We start from the raw sequence: 18,506 nt of genomic DNA on the forward strand, positions 1-18,506 counted from the left end.
GTTAGAGTAGGCGTGGCACACTGACAAAACAAACTTGCGTTGTCCCAGAATATCTGGAATCTGCTCACTCAATCCTAACAATGTAGCTTTTATAGTTTTCGAGATCACGCCCATGTTCATGCTAGATACAAAATTTTAACTGAAATGTATTGGTCTTGTCAATACCTATCGATTGATCCAACTAAAAATTTGCCACGCCCCTTCTAACGTTCAGCGTTCATCCGGACGGACGGACAGACGGACAGACGGACATGACTAGATCGACTCGGCTTGTGATCCTGATCAAGAATATATATACTTTATGGGGTCGGAAACGCCTGTTACATACTTTCCGACGAATCTAATATACCCTTTTACTCTGCGAGTAACGGGTATAATAAGTGTATACAAAAATATATTTTTAAAGTAGATGTTTTAGAGGACTAAATACAAAAGAAAATCAATCGGATAACTACAGCTGGAGGTAAAGATTTTAAAACAGAGGAACTTTTTGAAATTGTTCGGTTTTTTGCAAAATATAAAAAATTCTAACTTAAAAAATTGTTTTTTTTTGTCAAATCCTGATACACGTGCGTAATTATTTACCGTAAAGAAGTTTCACAAATATCAAAAATGTGAAAAATTATTTTTTCGAAATCCGTTCGGTCAAACTTTTAAACGCAGGTAAAAATAACAACAAAAACAAAACTCAAATTCACATTTATATGGCAATGGTTTCAAAAAGTCAACTCCTATCAATAAGATCATCTTACTGAATACCTGTTGTTAACCTGATTTTGAGGAATCCCGAAATAAGCAAGTGGAGGGTCCTACCATGAATATCATCGACATAAAAAAACGCTTTGTCCTTCCGACCTCCGCTTTACGTGCTGCGAAATATGTCCAATAGCTAAAATCCAAGCTCATCCCCCAGTCTGCTTCTCCCGCTTGGAGTATAAATTTATTTGAAGGAGAGCCAGCAGGAGTTGAGACACTCATTGGCCTTAACCGAGGAGCCGTTCGTGCATTTGTCCTAAGTGACTTTGTGCTGTCAGAGGGGTGCTTTCCATCTTGTCGACGTCCTTTGCTCTCGGAGCCGCACTAGCCATCCAATTTAATTGCAATTTTTCCTTCCAACCGACTAAAGACAAATAACTTAAGCTAATAGATCATGTCATCTTGTCAACTAATCTTACAATTTAATTGCGAATTCAACATGACACGACCAAGAACAGCTCAAATTGTAGGAAGGATGAACCGTAAAACGAATATGTATTGGGTTGGCAAGAAAGTCATGTCGTTTTTTTTCAATATTTTCAAAGATGATTTATTTATATCAGGACTTATAATTAATCAATTATGTATTGGCCGTTTTGTTCGACCACTAATGACCATCTCTCGGGCAGCTGCATAATTCCGCGCTCGAAGAACTTTTGGTCTTTTCCAGCAAAGAATCGAGACAAGTGGTTTTCGACAGCCTCATCTGAATCAAAGTTTTTACCATTCAAAGAGTTTTGAAGAGAGCGAAACAAATGGTAATCTGAAGGTGCTAAGTCCGGACTATAAGGTGGATGTGGTAGCACTTCCCAATTCAGCTCCGTTAATTTTTGCCGAGTGACCAAAGATGTGTGGGGCCTAGCGTTGTCATGGTGAAAGACTATACCCTTGCGATTAGCTAGTGCCGGCTCCTTTTCTTTAATTTTTTCCGCCAAATTGGATAGCTGGCGACAGTACACATCTGAATTGATGGTTTCATTCCGTCCCAGCAGCTCAAAGTGCACTACACCCTTCCAATTCCACCAAACAGACAGCATAACTTTCCTCTGATGGATATCGGCCTTTGATGTAGCTTGGGCTGGCTCATCTTTCTTGCTCCATGATCTTTTTCGTTGGACATTATTGTAAACAACCCACTTTTCGTCGCCAGTAATGATCCGCTTCAAAAAAGGATCGTTTTTAATCCGTTGCAGCAGAGAATAGCAGATGTTGATACGCTTAGTTAGGTGAATTTCCTTTAAGTTATGCGGAACCCAAACATCGAGCTTGCTTACGTAGCCAAGTTTCTTCAAATGGTTTTCAACCGTTGTATGCGACACACTGAGCTTCTCTGACATCTCCCGCGTTGAATAGCGCCGGTTTTCATCCAGCAAAGCCTGAATTTGTTCGTCAAAAACGGCCGATGGTCGACCAGAACGTGGGGCGTCTTTAACTCCAAAATCTCCAAGCCTGAATTTGGCAAACCAGCGCTGACATTGGCGATCACTCATGGCATCTTTACCATACACTTCGCACAATTTTTCGCGAGCTTCGACCGCTTTTTTTCCTTTTCGGAAGTAAAAAAGCAAAATATGCCGAAAATGCTCACTTTGGTCCTCCATGTTTAATTTGCTATAGCTTCCACAAATGTTATCGAATAATTACCAAATTTTCGTCGATAGTACCTAAGACAATAAGCTTTAAAACGATACTAAAAAGTGTGACCCTGGTGCTCGATTAGTCGTAAATAAATTAGATTAAAAACGATTACTAAAAAAAACGACATGACTTTCTTGCCCACCCAATAAAAAAGTAATGCTTTTTTATTCAGGTGTCCTTGACTGTTAAGAAATACGATTTAAAACAACAATTCAGCGATAAACTGACCGAAACAAAATTAATTTTGTTGTATATTTCATTATTTGATGTGGACTGACACAAAATATAAAAATATCACATATTATCATCTCGTAGAGAGTACGCTCGATTCGTCAAAAAGAATGTAACAGGTACAGTGTTCCTGGTACACATAGATCAAAACGGATCAACACCCGTTTGATATTGTCTTCCTAATACACACCTTTCACCCTTTTTATGATAAAAACTCATATTGATTACAAATGTTGATACGAATTCTCATAAATTTGATATGTTTTTCATATCAAACGCAACATCGAAAAGTCTTCGAAATATATGTATTTCCTTTTCCTTTTTTGTTTATGTATGGTATATAGTATAGTATTAAAGATATTTATACCCGTTACTCGTAGAGAACATGGCTAGATCAACTCGGCTAGTGATCCTGATCAAGAATATATATACTTTATGGGGTCGGAAACGCTTCCTTCTGCCTGTTACATACTTTCCGACGAATCTAGTATACCCTTTTACTCTACGAGTAACGGGTATAAAAAGCGTTCTGCTTTCTCTGTATTCTATAAAACAAGAGAAAACGGTATAGTCGATGACCTCGACTATTAGATATTCGTTACTCAGCTAATAATAGTGCGAGAGGGATGGAGATATGCTTCAAGGAAATCTGCTTTTTTCACTAACACTCCTAGCCCATATCGCCAACTAACCTATAGCGCCCCTAGCGGCTTGCTGGCGTTATAAATTTATAACTCAATAATTTTCGGCAAGTAGATGGGTATTGATAATAAGAACAAAATCTGATTTGAATTTTTACAAAATATTAAAAATGTGGTTACGGGCGATTGTGGGCGTGGTACCGTGATGATACAAACGTCCTTTGCGCAAGAAGCTCAAGAATGCCAAATGCCAAATCCCAACATTATAGCTGTTAAAGTAGCAATAAGCTAAATATTATTTATTGTACTCTGTTGCCAAAAGTTTAAAACTTAAGGTACAGGGAGGAATCGGCCATAGTTGCTAAGACTTTCGGCCGGACTAAATTGTATTTACAGGTTTACTTAATAACTAGAATTTTACATATGGGTGGGAAGAGAAGGAGATTAACAATTTAAATGAGTTGAAGTAGGTTAGCTGATTTGAGAAAGTTAAGAATTTGCTGGATATTATCATATGAAGGGTTAATTAAGAGATCAGATAGTTTTATATTTGAGTTACTAGGTCTATGTGTTTGAAATGCGGTGCAGTCGTTGAGGATATGTGAGATCGATATGGCGTCTGTGGTGCAGAATCGGCATTGGCTGTTTATTGGCTGGGAGAATCGGTATTCGTGTGTCAGTTTTGTGTGTCCTAGCCGAAGCCTAATGATCTTGGTAATTTCTTTCCTTGGCAAGCTGCAAAGTTGTGTGTTTTTGGCGTAGTTGTTGATGCTTATCATCTCTGGGTTAATGGCTTGGTACCAAGGGGATGCTTTCTGTTGTAGGTTTGTATTTTTTTGAAGTATATTCGTTTTGAGGAGTTTGTTAATGTCCGTGCGGTTTAGATTTGGGATGGAAATTAGGGGTGATCTTGTTGCATCTTTCGCTGCTGTGTCGGCGCATTCGTTACCTTTGATCCCAATGTGACTAGGGACCCATAGTAACATGATAATTTCCTCTTCTGTGGTAACTGCTAGACCTATTATTTCTTTATTTTTAGACCCATCGGTATATAAGAAGGAAAATTTCTTCTTTATAAGGTTGTGTTTGATGTCCAAGAACTGTTTCAGGTAAATATCTTTGTTGGTAGTTGATTTTTTGGCACTGCTTAGTTGGATATCTATTAAGCTTGTGTCCATAAGCCAGGGTGGTTTTATTGATTTGGGCTTGTAAGGAGCTTGGGTTGGGATATCGAGGTGTTGACAGATATTAATGCATTGGTTGATGGTAGAGTTTCTGTATTTTTTATTTTTGTTTTTGGAGATCCGCTGTATGATTTGGTTGAGCGGGGTGTCTTTGGCCTGAAGAATAGTGTGGATTGATTTTGCTTTTAGGTATTCGGTTCTATTTTCTATTGGTTGAATGTTTGTTTCAAGGTAGAGGTTGTTTGTTGGCGTAGAGCAAAAGGCTCCTAATGATTTTCGTAGTGCGGAATTTAGTAGGGTTTTGATTGGTTTAAGAATAGATTTCTTTGAAGTGCCGTATATAGGAAGGGCGTAATCTATCTTGGAGATGCATAGGCTTTTTACGATTTCGATTAAGGTATGTGGGTGGCTATTGTATTTTCCGCTGGATAAGCATTTTATTATGTTTAGGGATTTATCTATTGATTTTTGTAGTTTCTTAATGTGGGGCTTAAATTTATATCTGTGGTCAAAATGTAGTCCTAATAATGACAGTTCCGTAACCGTTTTGATGGTCGTATCTTGTGTTGATACCTGACATGAGCAGGCTCTCTTCCTGCATATATGGATGTGCTTGCATTTTGAAACAGAGAGCATTGCTCCTGATTTTTGGCACCAAGCGTTAATTTCGTTAAACAGGTTATTAAGGTTTATCGAGACATTTTTGTCTCGTTTTAAATTGATAAATATGTTAAAGTCATCGGCGTATGCTGTGTGGGTAAGGTTTTTGTAATTGTCTAAGATATCGGAGAGGCTGTTGAACGCGATAAGGAAAAGTATAACCGAGAGTGGGGATCCTTGCGGTATGCCGTTGTGTAATGGTTGTATCATCGACGTGCTATGATTGGCTCTAACTCTGATTTTTCTATTTGACATAAAGTGTGACACGTAGTTGGTTATAATTGGACCACAGCCCCATGCCGAGAGTTGGTTAATGATTGTGTGTAGCCCTATTTTTTCAAAGGCTTTGGCAAAGTCTAGGGATATGATTGAAAGGTGTCTCTTTTCGTTGAGGGCTCTGTTGATAAGAGCGTCTGCGTAAAGCAGACAGTCCATAACAGATTTCCCTTTTTTAAATCCGAGTTGTCGGCTATTTAGTAGTTTGTTGGATGTTGCAAACCACCATAGCCGTTTCGATATTATTTTATCTAATGTTTTTGATAAGCACGGATTGAGGGAAATAGGTCTGTAGGATTCTATTAAAGTTTTGTCAGCACCTGATTTGTGTATTGGGATAATTATGCTAGTTTTGTAGGTCTGAGGAATGTGTGACTTTAGGATGATATTGAAGAAATTTATGATTCTCATTTTGACCGAGTTTGCGACGTGTTGGATCATTGGATAATTTATTTTGTCCTGTCCTGGTGTTTGACCTTTTAGGCTGTTCAGGGCGATTGAGAATTCTAAAAAGTTTATATCTTGTTCCATAAATAATGCTGTTCTATGTGTGTTACCTTGGTTAAGTGTAAGTAATTTTTGTTTTTCTTCGATGAAGCTTGTGGAAAATTGTGCGTCCTCTGAGCGAAGAGACCAGTGTTTTGCAAATGTGTCGGCAATTTGTTCCGGGCAAGTAAGGAGATTGTTGCTATAGTTGTCCTTAATAGCATGGATATTTGTGGCTTTGTGGAGCCCACAGAGCTTTCTTATTTTATTCCAAATTGTTTCCGGCTTAGATTGTGGCGTGATTTTGGATGTTAGTTCAAAGAGGCTGTCTGCTTTGCTTGACCTTATTTCTCTTCTGTATTGGGCGTTCAGTTTTTTGTAGTGTATGAGGTTATTGGTCGACATATCTCTGTTGAAGATCCTCCAGGCCTTGATTTTTTCCCTTTTTAAATTTTCCAGTTTTTTATTCCACCAGGGGACATTGTGGTGCGATCTTGGAGGTTTTGTATGCGGAATACTTTTGTATGCACTTTGAAGTATAATTTTGTTTATATTACTTGCTTCCTGGTTTATATTTGTTGACGATGGGATGGAATTACTAAGGATGTTTGTGAGTGTTTCAAATTTTTCCCAATCTGCGTTTTTTGTCACAAAACGTTGATTGAAATTGTCTTTCTTTCTTCTGCTGCTTGAGAACATGTCGATAGTAATTGGCTAAATATTCTTCGCCACAAATAAATAAATATCTAACGATTTTTGAAGTTTGAACAGCAAAACTTGAATCTATTTATTGAATATGTTTATTTTATGCAAAAAATTCTTCCTCATATTCATAAAAAAAAATAAAGTTTTTAAATAGTCAAATAAAATACAGCTAAAAAATAACATCTAAAAGTTAAATAAAATATAGCTAGAAAGAAGAAAAAAAAACTAGATGAAATTACGCAATGCGCTGGAACTTCACCGAAAGGGAGCAATACCACAATAGAACAAATCCGCATAACCGTTGAAGTGCTGGAGGAGATCCACTAGAGAATCCCAATGGGAAGGAACATGCTGAGTGGGATTTCGCTCCCTACATGGACATCCTGCCAGTACGGTGTCCTCGCAAAGATAGTAAGTTCTGGCCAAAAGAATTTGGTTACGTTGTACTAATAGAAGTATCTTTATAGCACAGCCCCCAGATCGATCTTCGACGAGCTCTCCATTGGAGAACCACAGGACTCCAGCTTCACCAGCTACTTGGCAGCTAAAGCGGGGATGGAGGACGCGCTGGCTTCTATAGGGAGGAGAAAAAAGGGGGCGTTACCAGTCATTGCCAGAATGCTGGTTCCTGCAGCATTAGGCGGACCAACCCCTTTCCGAGTCCGGCTCCCACTTACTCAAGTTCCAATATGACTATTAAGACTCGGAGCTGGACTGCAGATGGCGCGGGAAAGATGGCGAAGCATCCGTGGGACGATAAAGAAGCTTTAAAATACTAATTTACATAAATAAAAACATTCGTTGAACATTCCATTTATTTTTATTTCTTTGTGCACCAGTAGACTCTTCTTTTGTAAATTGCTCCAAATTGATTTGTTTTCCGTTTGTAAACAAACCCAGCTTCGGTCACACTTCAAAGAATACTATTTTTCGACTAGTGAAAATCTTAGCCGATCTGACTACTAAGCTTAAATAATGTAATTTTGACAACAACCGTGGTTACTTCCGATTAGAGATTGTCATGTCATTTGCGATAGAACAATTGGTAAGGTGCCTCTGATGCGTAAGGTTTCCGGTTCAATAACGCGCCAATTCAGAGTACGCTGTAAGATTTTATTGAATATAATCTAACGTTTCCGTATCAATTGGTAATGACAAGAATGCTTTTTTTGACACAAAAACTTTTTCGTATAAAACTTTTGCCGAGTGTCAAAGTGATCCTATATTAGCCGCAAAATTATTAATAAACATTTTAGTACTTTTTTTTCGTCACATCCGTTTCAGCCAAATGTCTTTATCAAAGCTGAAGACATTGACGAGGGTTAAGGCGCCCAGTTCCCTAATTAAACAATTCCTGATATACACAGCTGAGGGGTATAAAGTTTTCAGCTAATTAGAAGACAACTAACAAAGAGGGAAGCTACGCAATTTGCGAGTTTATTAAAATAATGTCGATTTGCATGCCACTTCTGGCTCAAGGCGAAGCATTTTCGTTCGGCTTTGATGCAAAATGCATGGGTAATCTGGCAGAAAGACATTTAAGCGACGACTGCCACTAACTAATTAAAACTAATGGCCGAGCCAAGCCAGTAACGACCTACTGTCAGCTACAAGCAGGTTCAGGTGGATCTCCCCCAGCTGAGTGGCTTTCCTTGTTTGATTCGTCCTGGATGAACTGCAATTCAATCGGAAGGAAAACCACTCCCGCGAAAGGTGGCAAAAGTTACGCAATACTCGTATAAAAAGTAGCACGCGATTTGCCGAAGGGAGAATCCGCTTGCAAATCCAAACAAGAAGGTCAGTACAAAGTCATTGAGTTGCGTGCCACGCATTTGCGATGCCCTTGTCAGTGGCAGTTGCAGCACCCTTAGAACAAGTCAACTGTAAATTGGCTTAGCAGCAGTTTATCATTAAATTTGATGTCATTTTATTTCACGTTGCATCGCACTTACTTTTTTGATGCCGTGTGTGGAAGTTATACGTGACGTGTTTATTCATTAAAGTACATCCACATTTTTTTTGAGTATTTATCAATAAAGTCTAAAGTACTTACAAAAAGAGCATTTAATATTAGCACAATCCTCATTTTCATTATTTCAACTTGTATACTTACGTTTTAAAACAAAACAAGGAAGATCGAAGCAAAATCGCATTTACAACTTTACAATTCTTTAGAAGTGCGGACAAATGGGCGCACTCTGCTTAGCAAAAATGTCTAGAATCTACATGCTAAGTCCCAACTTTCTAGCTCTTATAGTTTCCGGGATCTCATAGTTCATACGGACGGATAGTAATCCTTATCAAAAAATATATACTTTATACGCTTCCTTCTACCTGCTACATACTTTCTGACAAATCTAGTATACCCTTTACTCTACGAGTAACGGGTATAAAAACAAGAAAGGAAGATAACTTCGGCAAAGTTTCTATACCCTTGCAGGTCGTTCCCGAGGGAGCATTTTATGTACAGAGCTTCCCGATTTTTAGAAAACTATAAACTAATTACAGAAATTTCAAGATAATGTTCCATTTTAATTTATTTCCGAATATGTTTACCGAAACTAAATAAAACGGTCTTTGTATTATTTTGACACAAATTATTCGATCGTTCCTATGGCAGCTATATGATAAAGTCGACCCATTTTTTAAAAATTTTTTCGAAGTACTGAAATATTAAAAGAATGATATCCCCAAGAGTAGAAGTTAATATGTCAAAAAACATTTTTTTTAACTAGTTATCCGATCCGGCTCTTCCGGCTTATATACTACCTGTAATACAATTAAGTCTTTTGGAAAGGTTTCATCCCGATAGTTATACCCGTTACTCGTAGAGTAAAAGGGTATACTAGATTCGTCGGAAAGTATGTAACAGGCAGAAGGAAGCGTTTCCAACCCCATAAAGTATATATATTCTTGATCAGGATCATTAGCCGAGTCGATCCATGTCCGTCTGTCCGTCTGTCTGTCCGTCCGGATGAACGCTGAGATCTCGGAAACTATGAGAGCTAGGCTATTCAGATTTGGCGTGCAGATTCCTGAGCTTCTTACGCAGCGCAAGTTTGTTTCAGTAGAGTGCCACGGCCACTCTAACGCCCACAAACCTCCCAAAACTGTGGCTCCTACAGTTTTGATGCTAGAATAAACATTTTAACTGAAATGTATTGTTCTTATCAATACCTACCGATTGACCTAAAAAAAAGTTTGCCACGCCCACTTTAACGCCCACAAACTTCAAAAAATCGTAAGTATAACGCGGATATCTCGGAAAATATCAAAGATAGAGAAACGGGATTTCAGATTTAGATTCTGTAGGCTTGAGCGCAGCGCAAGTTTGTTACGCGAATATGCCACGCCCACTCTAACGCCCACAAACCGCCCAAATCTGTGGCGCCCACAATTTTCATGCTAGATAAAAAATTTTAACTGAAATGTATTGGTCTCGTCAATACCTATCGATTGATTTCAAAAAAAAGTTTGCCACGCCCACTCTAACGCCCACAAGCCGCCCAAGCCTGTGGCGCCCACAATTTTCGTTCTAGATAAAAAATTTTAACTGAAATGTATTGGTCTCGTCAATACCTATCGATTGATTTTAAAAAAACTTTGCCACGCCCACTCTAACGCCCACAACGCTTAAATCTGTCTACCGCCGGTAGGTGGCGCATTTGCTGCTTGCATATCTCCACTTTCCTTTGGTCCCTTTAGCTGAGTAACGGGTATCTGATAGTCGAGGTACTCGACTATAGCGTTCTTCCTTGTTTTAGAACTGAGAGACTAGTTTGCGTAGAAACGGACAGACGGACATGGCTATATCAACTCATCTAGAGATGCTGATCAAGAATACATATGCTTTATGGGGTCGGAAACGTGACTGAAATCATCTCTGCAAGGGTATTATAAAAGTCTGAATAAGTGTTATTCGAAGACTTTTACTGAAAAAGTCAATAAAAAATAGTTCATTAATAAAGAAAAATATATAAGTCATAAATATCTGTTGGCAACGGAAATGACACAGAGATCTCGTCTGTTGGTACGAGAAATTCGTGGATAGCTTTAAATGTCTAGCACTAACACATTTGTTACCAATAGTGATTTCTCTTGTTCTGAAGAATTCGCGGTTTTATATGTTAAGGAATTCATTGAAGCCTTAAAATAGGCAGTACAAATTCCAACCGAATTCCATCAGAAGAGATAAGCAAAAGATATTTAAGACTTTTATATTTTCGGTTACCAAATAAAAACTATTTGATCACGTTTAATAAAAGTCTTCTCGTAAGTTATTTAGACTTTTATTATACCCAGTACTCAGAAATTGGTAATTTGCACTGAAATTGTGAATTTTTGTACTCACAAATTAATCATGAATAAAAATTCTAACTTTGAGTGCAAATACTCACAAATTTCTCAAAAAAATTTGTACATAAATTAAGAACATTTCTGATCTTTTCTGAACATTTTTCCTCATAATAAATACAAACTACACTAACTTTACGAAATAATTTAGATTGCATTTTAGAAACGGGTATCCCCTAAGAAATGCCAAGCGCTCAAATTGGGAAACATGTTTTTGATAGTGAACTTCTAAATTCTTAAACAAAGAGCATCTTTGCTCTGAAAGTGATGGAGAATTACCCCTTCCACCCATTCCCAGAAAAAAGAGTAAAATATTATTTTTTCATTTTATTTTGTAATACAGTTATATCACTGTGGACGGCAGTCCACGTAGTGACGAAGCGCACCAGGATAATGTGCGAAGGCGACTACTATATATACACGATGAAATGAAAATCTACTGTGATCGTTACGAGTGATACATTAATCGAAAGGCTTCGCGAAAACTAAAAGAATTGAATACCAAGACTTTAAAAAAATTAATTGGCTTGGGAGAAAGAGCGGTGAACGTGTAAAAGTGAAAATTTGCACCATCTCGAGCTTTGGTGTGATAATATTGAATAACTTCGGAAAAAAACAAAGAACTTAGAAACTTAAATAAAGTATGTTTAGTTATAATTCGAAATTCGGCCTTAAACTTTTTTTAGTTTTAACAATTAATTTATTGCAAAAAATTTTAAGACCTAAATTTTCGATGACAAGCTTTCAAATGTTTTCCTTTTACTTAATATATATATCAAATTTTTTGCTCATTAAAATATTTTTGCTCAGATTTCGGCCATACAAGTAAATATATATGTTTAATAGTTAAAAAGTTGTTAGAAATCACTGTGGACGGCAGTACACATAGTGGCGAAGCGCACCAGAGAGTGTGCGAAAACAACTACTATATATAGCCGCAGCCGTAACAAGTGATACACCAATTCAAAGGTATCGCAAAAACTAAGAAGATTGTATACCAAGACTTTGGAAATTTTAATTCGTTTGGATGAAAATTCGGTGAAAGTGTTAAAGTGAAAATTTAGAAAATTGGAGCAGCTGGAGTCGGATGGGATAACGCCCCCAAATTGTATTCTTACTGAGAATACGCGTCGAATAACACCACATTTGTTGATATCCGATCTCCCGTTCAAAAGTTATTCAAAAAACAAGATTTTCTTCTTTTTCCCAAAATGAAAATGTTTGTTCTTTTGTTTTGTATTAAGTAGCTCGAGATAGAAAACTTTTGTTCTACGACTTTTGGACAAACCCGCTACTTTAGCGGAAAATCAAAAAAAAAAGATTTAAAAGGCTTATAGTTTCTAAAAAACTAATGCTACAGAGTTGTGTTACATGTCTTTAAAAAGGTAATTCAATTTGCTGAATACTCTACCTATACTGAACTTCTCTGAACATAGCAGATTTAGAGTTATAGCAAAAAATTTTATTTTAAAACAACTTTTTTACAATTTTCTCAAAATTGGTTCAAACGATTTCTTTTTAAATTTTAAATCGTATACCCCTTGAGATTCCTCAACTTTTGATGTTTAACACATTTTGTCATAAAAATTACGGTTTGGAAGATATTGAACGATAAAAGGTGCAACCCCCTCATTATGAAAAACAATCATTGCTTACTTGAATGCCCAAAACTATGCAACAGTAATTCGATGAACACAAATTCTTATTAGATATTTGTTTCAATAAAAAGGGACTACAACTTTTTGTAATAAATAAATTATTAAAGGCACAAAAAATTTGATGTAGTGCTATTAACATACCTCACATATAAGTATTACAGCAAAAGTGAAGGGAACTCCCATTTTATAATTGCTTTTTAAAATAAGAAAGGAAACTAATTTCAGCAATCCGAAGTTTCTATACCCTTGTATGTCGATCCCGTGGGATCATTGTAGGTGAGGAGCTTTCCGATTTTTTAATTACAGAAATTTTAAGACAACGTCCCATTTCAATTTACTACAGTATATGTTTGCCGAAATCGAAATATAACGGTCCTTGTATTATTTTGACATTAGTTATCCGATCGGTTCTAGACAGCTAATTGATATTGTCGTCCGACTTTTTTTAAATTTATTTCGAAATTTTGAAATATTATAAGAATGATATTCCCAAGAGTAGAAACTAATATGTTAAAAAACACCATAGTTATAGTTTCTTAACATTTTTTTTAAATATTTCTTTGGTCGTTTCGATAAGAGCTATTGGATATAGTCATCAGATTTTTTTTTTAACAAATAAATAAATTCCAAATTCAAAAATATTAAAAGAATGATATTTCCCAGAGTTTACATATATTTTAATGAGGTTATTAGTGCGATTTAAAACTGTTGTGATTGTGTTAAGTCGTTGGTTTATGCAATGCTCAATCTTTGTTTTTTAACTTTAAACTAAAATAATTTAATAAAATTCATTTCACTTCAGAAAAAAAAGGATTACAAAACAAGTTATGTTTGTTGCGGGGATCAATCCCACGTTCACATTGTTTACCGACGCTTTAGTCAGCAAGACAATTGACCAATTTGAAAGCCTCGTGCAGAAAGCCCCTTTCAAGTTTCAAAGTTCTTGGCTCTCGCTCTATCAAAATAACAAAAATTAAATTTTTTCCAATATTTATTGCCGCGATTTCGCACACTTACACACTAAACTTATGCATTGTACAACTCGTACAACACTCGTACGAGTAACGGGTATACAAGTTTGAAGAATTAGTCCTAAGTTATGTTCCTAAAGAGCTGTAAGGCACTACTGTAAAGCGAGTCTTCTTTGGATTCCACTTTCTTTAATTACAATAAAATAATTTTAATTCACCTACGTAGTTGATCAATATTGTCAAGAAGCCAACTAATCAAAAACCTTTTCCAGTCGAAGGACAATGTCGTGCTTGGAGGCCATAACCGGACTAGTAGCAGCCCACTCAATCTTCTTAACGGTCTGGTCGCACGTGCGGACCTGGTTGTGACGCAAAAGGTGGACAAGTCCCAGTTTTGACTGCAGCAAACCCAATCGCATACCGATGCAGTTGCGAGGACCTATACCGAACGGCATGTAGGCGTCCATGTTGAGGTTATAGCGGTTCGCCGGACTAAACCGCTCCGGGTCGAACTTATCCGGGTCTGGCCAGTAGTGGGGATCCCGATGGACCGCAAGAGTCGACATGTAGATGGGCATTCCATGCGGCACCTCCATGTTGTGAAATGGGTCAAGGGTGAACCGTTCACCATCCGCAGGCTGAGAGCATTCTCGTTCAATGTAGCCCACAATCGGATACATGCGCAGTGTCTCGTTGACGACCTGAGACAGGTAGGGCATCTCCTGAATGCGTTCGTAGCTGACATGATCCTCGTCTCCGAAAAAGTCGGCGATTTCCTGCCGCAGGCGGTCCTGCAGAGCCACGTTCCTGGCCAACTCGTAAAGTGTTAGCGTCATTGTGGAGGAGCTAGTTTCAAACCCGGCTGTCTGAAAAATAGCCGCCTGGGCCACCAGGTAATCTAGATCGATTGCCTTTTGCGACTTCTCCGGATTGGCGGCAGCCTCCCGCTTCAGAGCCAGAAGGATATCCACAAGGTCATTTCGCTTTTCACCAGACTTCTCGCGTTCTGCCAGTACGTAGTTGATGCTGGTTCGGATAAACTTGGTGGTTTCCCTAGAAAAGAGTTTCACGCGGGCTAGCGGCGCCAGAGCCGGCAGCATGAAAATTATGGCAAAATCGATGGCCCTACCTAAGGTCATCGTGAAGATAGCCTTGTTGTGGTAGAAGAACTCGCTCTTTGCGTTCTGCAGAGCGTTGGCCTCCAGACCGAAGGCTATGGTGGCTATTAGGTCAGTGGTGAAGCGGGCGCATAGATCCTTGACCTGAACGTTCGAGCCGCTACCCAGGCGTTCCACGCTGTCTTCCAGATTCTTTCCAATCTATGAGAATAATACTGTTTTATTTCGGAGCTAAGGTGCAAATATTTACTTATCAGTTCTGCCTTTAATTATTAAAGACAACCAATGCGTGACCGTGGCCCTTAAAAAAATCGTATGCCCTGATCAAATATGTTTTGAATCTCTTTTCCACTTACCTTCACCATAAGAGGATACATTTGCTTAATCTTGCCTGTGGTAAAGGCAGGAGAGATCCTAGTTCGTAACTCTCTCCACGCAGGACTGCGAGAAAAGAAGAGGTTGTTAAAGCCAAGGGCGTCTCTGTGCGGGTCTGTCTGCACCACGCGATTGTTGAAGTATTGAAACTTCTTGATCATCACAGTCTTGATCAGATCTAGATCGCGAATAACTAGAGCCGGACGATAAGCCATGTACACGCCTACGAAAGGATTAGTTTCGAAGCCAGGGGCTTCGTGGAACTTTTGGATCTGCTCGAAGAACGGAACTCGTGCGGTAAGAAATTCACCGGTGCTGCCCAGAAGGGGCAGTGGGCGAATGTATCTAACACCATGGCGCTTCCAAAAGGTAAAGACCCGTCTCTGCCAAATGTAGAAAACGATCGTTAATGTGGCGAGAAGAAGCGTTAGCTCGACTGACATGTTGGAAGCTTCGAATCCAAGGAGTCACTACTGAAATCGCCTCTCAGTGGAGTGCTTTTAAGCGATCGCCAAGCTTTTCCGGTGGGAACAGCCATTCTATAATACTGTCCAAAGGCAGAACGTAGATGCGTTTTAACGCTTATCGCGAAAGCACTCCAAAAATTCAACACTAAAAAAAACTTACGAAATTAATACAAATTTAAAAATGATTTTTTAGAATCGTTTTTCAATAATTTAATTGTAAAACATATTATAAAAGCCCAAATTAAGGAAAAATGTTTATAAACTTTTAAAATAAGATTCACCTCAGGACAGGCTTCGCAAACCTTGCAGTGTATCTGTATTTCTCTAAATTACATTTTAGTTTAAATATATTTTTTCCTATATTAAATAGGATCATAAACTTCATTCAAATCACTTCAGCCTTAAAAAATAATATATATATTTTGTATACATTGGCGAGAACTACGCGTGATAAATTAATGTGAGGACAGATATACATACATGGAGAACCACTATGAAATAATAATTAATATAGTCCGACTTTTTTCAGTGTATACACTCCCCAACCCATGATAAGGGTATTTAAAACGGCATTCAATGCTTGACTAGCGAAAATCGCAGACTCTATTTCGCTTAGGCTTCATGACAATGCAAAAAGTTGAATCAACTGCGAACGTGAATTAAGATTTGGTTTGAACGAGTCAGCGTGTGCTGTTAGACTACAGCACATGTTCAGGAAACCCCTGACCAGTATTACCGGAATCCGAACGAACTAAATTGAATGTTATCAGAAATACATATGTTGTCTGTGTTATCAGAAAAATTAGTTTGATTGGAAATGGGTTAAGCTTTCGCTGGAAACCGATATGATTTATCAAACTGTTCGGTTTCATACAAATTAAAACAAACAACAAGTCACAAACGTTGATTTTGTGATTGATATTAAAAGTAACCAGGAAGGAAGCTAGCTCCGGCAAGCTGAAGTTATATATCCTTGCAGTTAAAACTATATAACAGAATTAAAATAATAAAATTCTAAAAATAGGCATATATTGGCCTTACATTTAGGCCGATTTTTCCTAAATCTAGGCTAAGTTTTCTTAAATCTTATTCGATTTTTGTCTTTTTTTTAAAGACGATATTTCTTGAATTTATGGTGACTTTCTTATTTTAATGGTAAATTGCCTTGAATTAAAGGAAATTGTTCTTGAATGTAAAGCGCCTTAAAAATTAAAACACATTTTATAAAAAATCGTGCTGGACATGTTTGCTGGCTCTCGAGCTAACTTTTTCTACGGTACTTTTCCTTGAATTTTTTTAATGATTATTTGACTTAGTGTCCCTTTTACTACTACAATTTGAATGGGTGAGGTGAGAATGCAAAATTTTTAAACTGCTAATTAGAATCATAAGAACTGAAAGTAGTAAATAGAGCTGGAAAACAATCGATCTTGTGGTTGATTTTTGTCTAGAAACAAGAGCTTATCAACGAGCTCGCTCTGAAGCGCAGGAAGATGCTGGCACGCATAAGAACTTTTTTGACAGCATTGCTAAGGCGGTTGTATCCTTTGTGTGCTTCTAAAATTAAAAGCAAATATTTTTGGCTATACCATGTGTACAATTATATTACATTCATTATTACCTTCCAATAGTCAAGTGGATTCACTTCTTCTGTTTCATGCGCTACCTCAAAATATTGTCGCAAAATTATTAGGGCGTCAGCTTTGTTTGATTTTACTTTGTCTTTTAGCTTTTTGCTTATAAAGCGTTGTATTGCTTTGGACAAGAAAGTGGATACTTCCAGTTCTAAGGCTTTTGCTGCCTGCTCAGCATTTGATGGCTGCAGGAATCCATCTTTTTGAACCGTGGGTCCAATCGTGGGTTCTGGAATTCTGACCTTTAGGTAGTCGATGACTAGTTTAGTCTCTGGAGATATGAAAGAGTTTATTTCTTATATAATTTTTTGCGCAGCCCGCAGCATATTGGAATAATCAATGATATAGCCACAATGGATACGGTTGCATCCTGAAATTATAGCATATGCTCGGAAAAATTAGTCTTAAATAATAATACAAATTTTGAAATACCCAAAAAAAAGGATTCATTTAAATTGTTGTTTGCTTATATTTATTTTTCAACCAGTTAGGGTATACTATTTTCATTTACAAATTTAACAGGTAGAAGGAAGGGTTTCCGACTTATGGGGTCGGTCGCCGAGTCGATCTAGCCATATCCGTCTGTCCGTATGAACGCTGAGATCTCGGAAACCATAAGAGCTAGAGTGTTGAAATTCATGCAGATTCTTTGGCTTCCTGCGCAGCGCATGTTTGTTTCAGCAGGGTGCCATCCCTCTCGCACTCCCCTATACTGACTAACGGGTATCTAATATTCGAGGCCATCGACTATAGAGTTTTCTCTTGTTATTATTAGAAATGATTTTGCGAAGTCGACTACTAAGTATGTATAGCCGCAGAGTTCAAATCAAAAAAATCGCAAAAACTAAGAAGATTGCATACCAAGACTTTGGAAATTTGAATTGGATTGGGAGAAAAAGAGGTGCAAGTGTTAAATCGAAAATGTAGAAAATTAGAGCTTTTGGGGTCGTTGGTTATTAGCTAGTTTTATTTTTAAGTGAATACGCGTCGAATGACACCTTATTTGTTAAAATCCCGTTCACAAGTTACTTCAAATAAAAGATTTTGGGGGACTTTCCAAAATGAAATTGTTTGTCCCTTTGTTTGTGGGTTTGTATGAATTCCTTGAGGACTTTATGGGTATATTAAGTAGCTCGAGATAGACAAGTTTTGTTCAATGACTTTTAAAAAACCCGCTAGCTAAGCGGGATATCCAAAAAAAGGATGGTTTGAAAGGCTTATAGTATTATATGCTATATGACACTGGAACGGTAATTCAATATGTTAATCACGCTGGCTTTACTTAAATTCACTAAATGCAACGAATTTAAAGTTAAGGCTAAAATATCTTTTTTACTCATTTTTTTAGTTTTG

At 37.6% G+C, this 18,506-nt stretch overlaps 1 protein-coding gene across 1 annotated transcript; it reads right to left on the reverse strand.

Moving 5' to 3' along the window:
* Positions 1-13,561: 13,561 nt before the first annotated feature.
* LOC119559429 (probable cytochrome P450 6w1) lies at positions 13,562-15,617 on the reverse strand. The gene is made up of 2 exons (XM_037872527.1): positions 15,034-15,617; positions 13,562-14,878 (listed from the first exon to the last, which is right to left on the reverse strand). The coding sequence occupies exons 1-2, from the start codon at positions 15,493-15,495 to the stop codon at positions 13,811-13,813; spliced, it is 1,530 nt and encodes a 509-aa protein (XP_037728455.1). The 5' UTR covers positions 15,496-15,617; the 3' UTR covers positions 13,562-13,810.
* Between the last annotated feature and the right edge of the window lie 2,889 nt (positions 15,618-18,506).

This window comes from Drosophila subpulchrella, unplaced genomic scaffold (genome assembly GCF_014743375.2).
Source record: "Drosophila subpulchrella strain 33 F10 #4 breed RU33 unplaced genomic scaffold, RU_Dsub_v1.1 Primary Assembly Seq24, whole genome shotgun sequence".
Taxonomy (NCBI): Eukaryota; Metazoa; Arthropoda; class Insecta; order Diptera; family Drosophilidae; genus Drosophila; species Drosophila subpulchrella.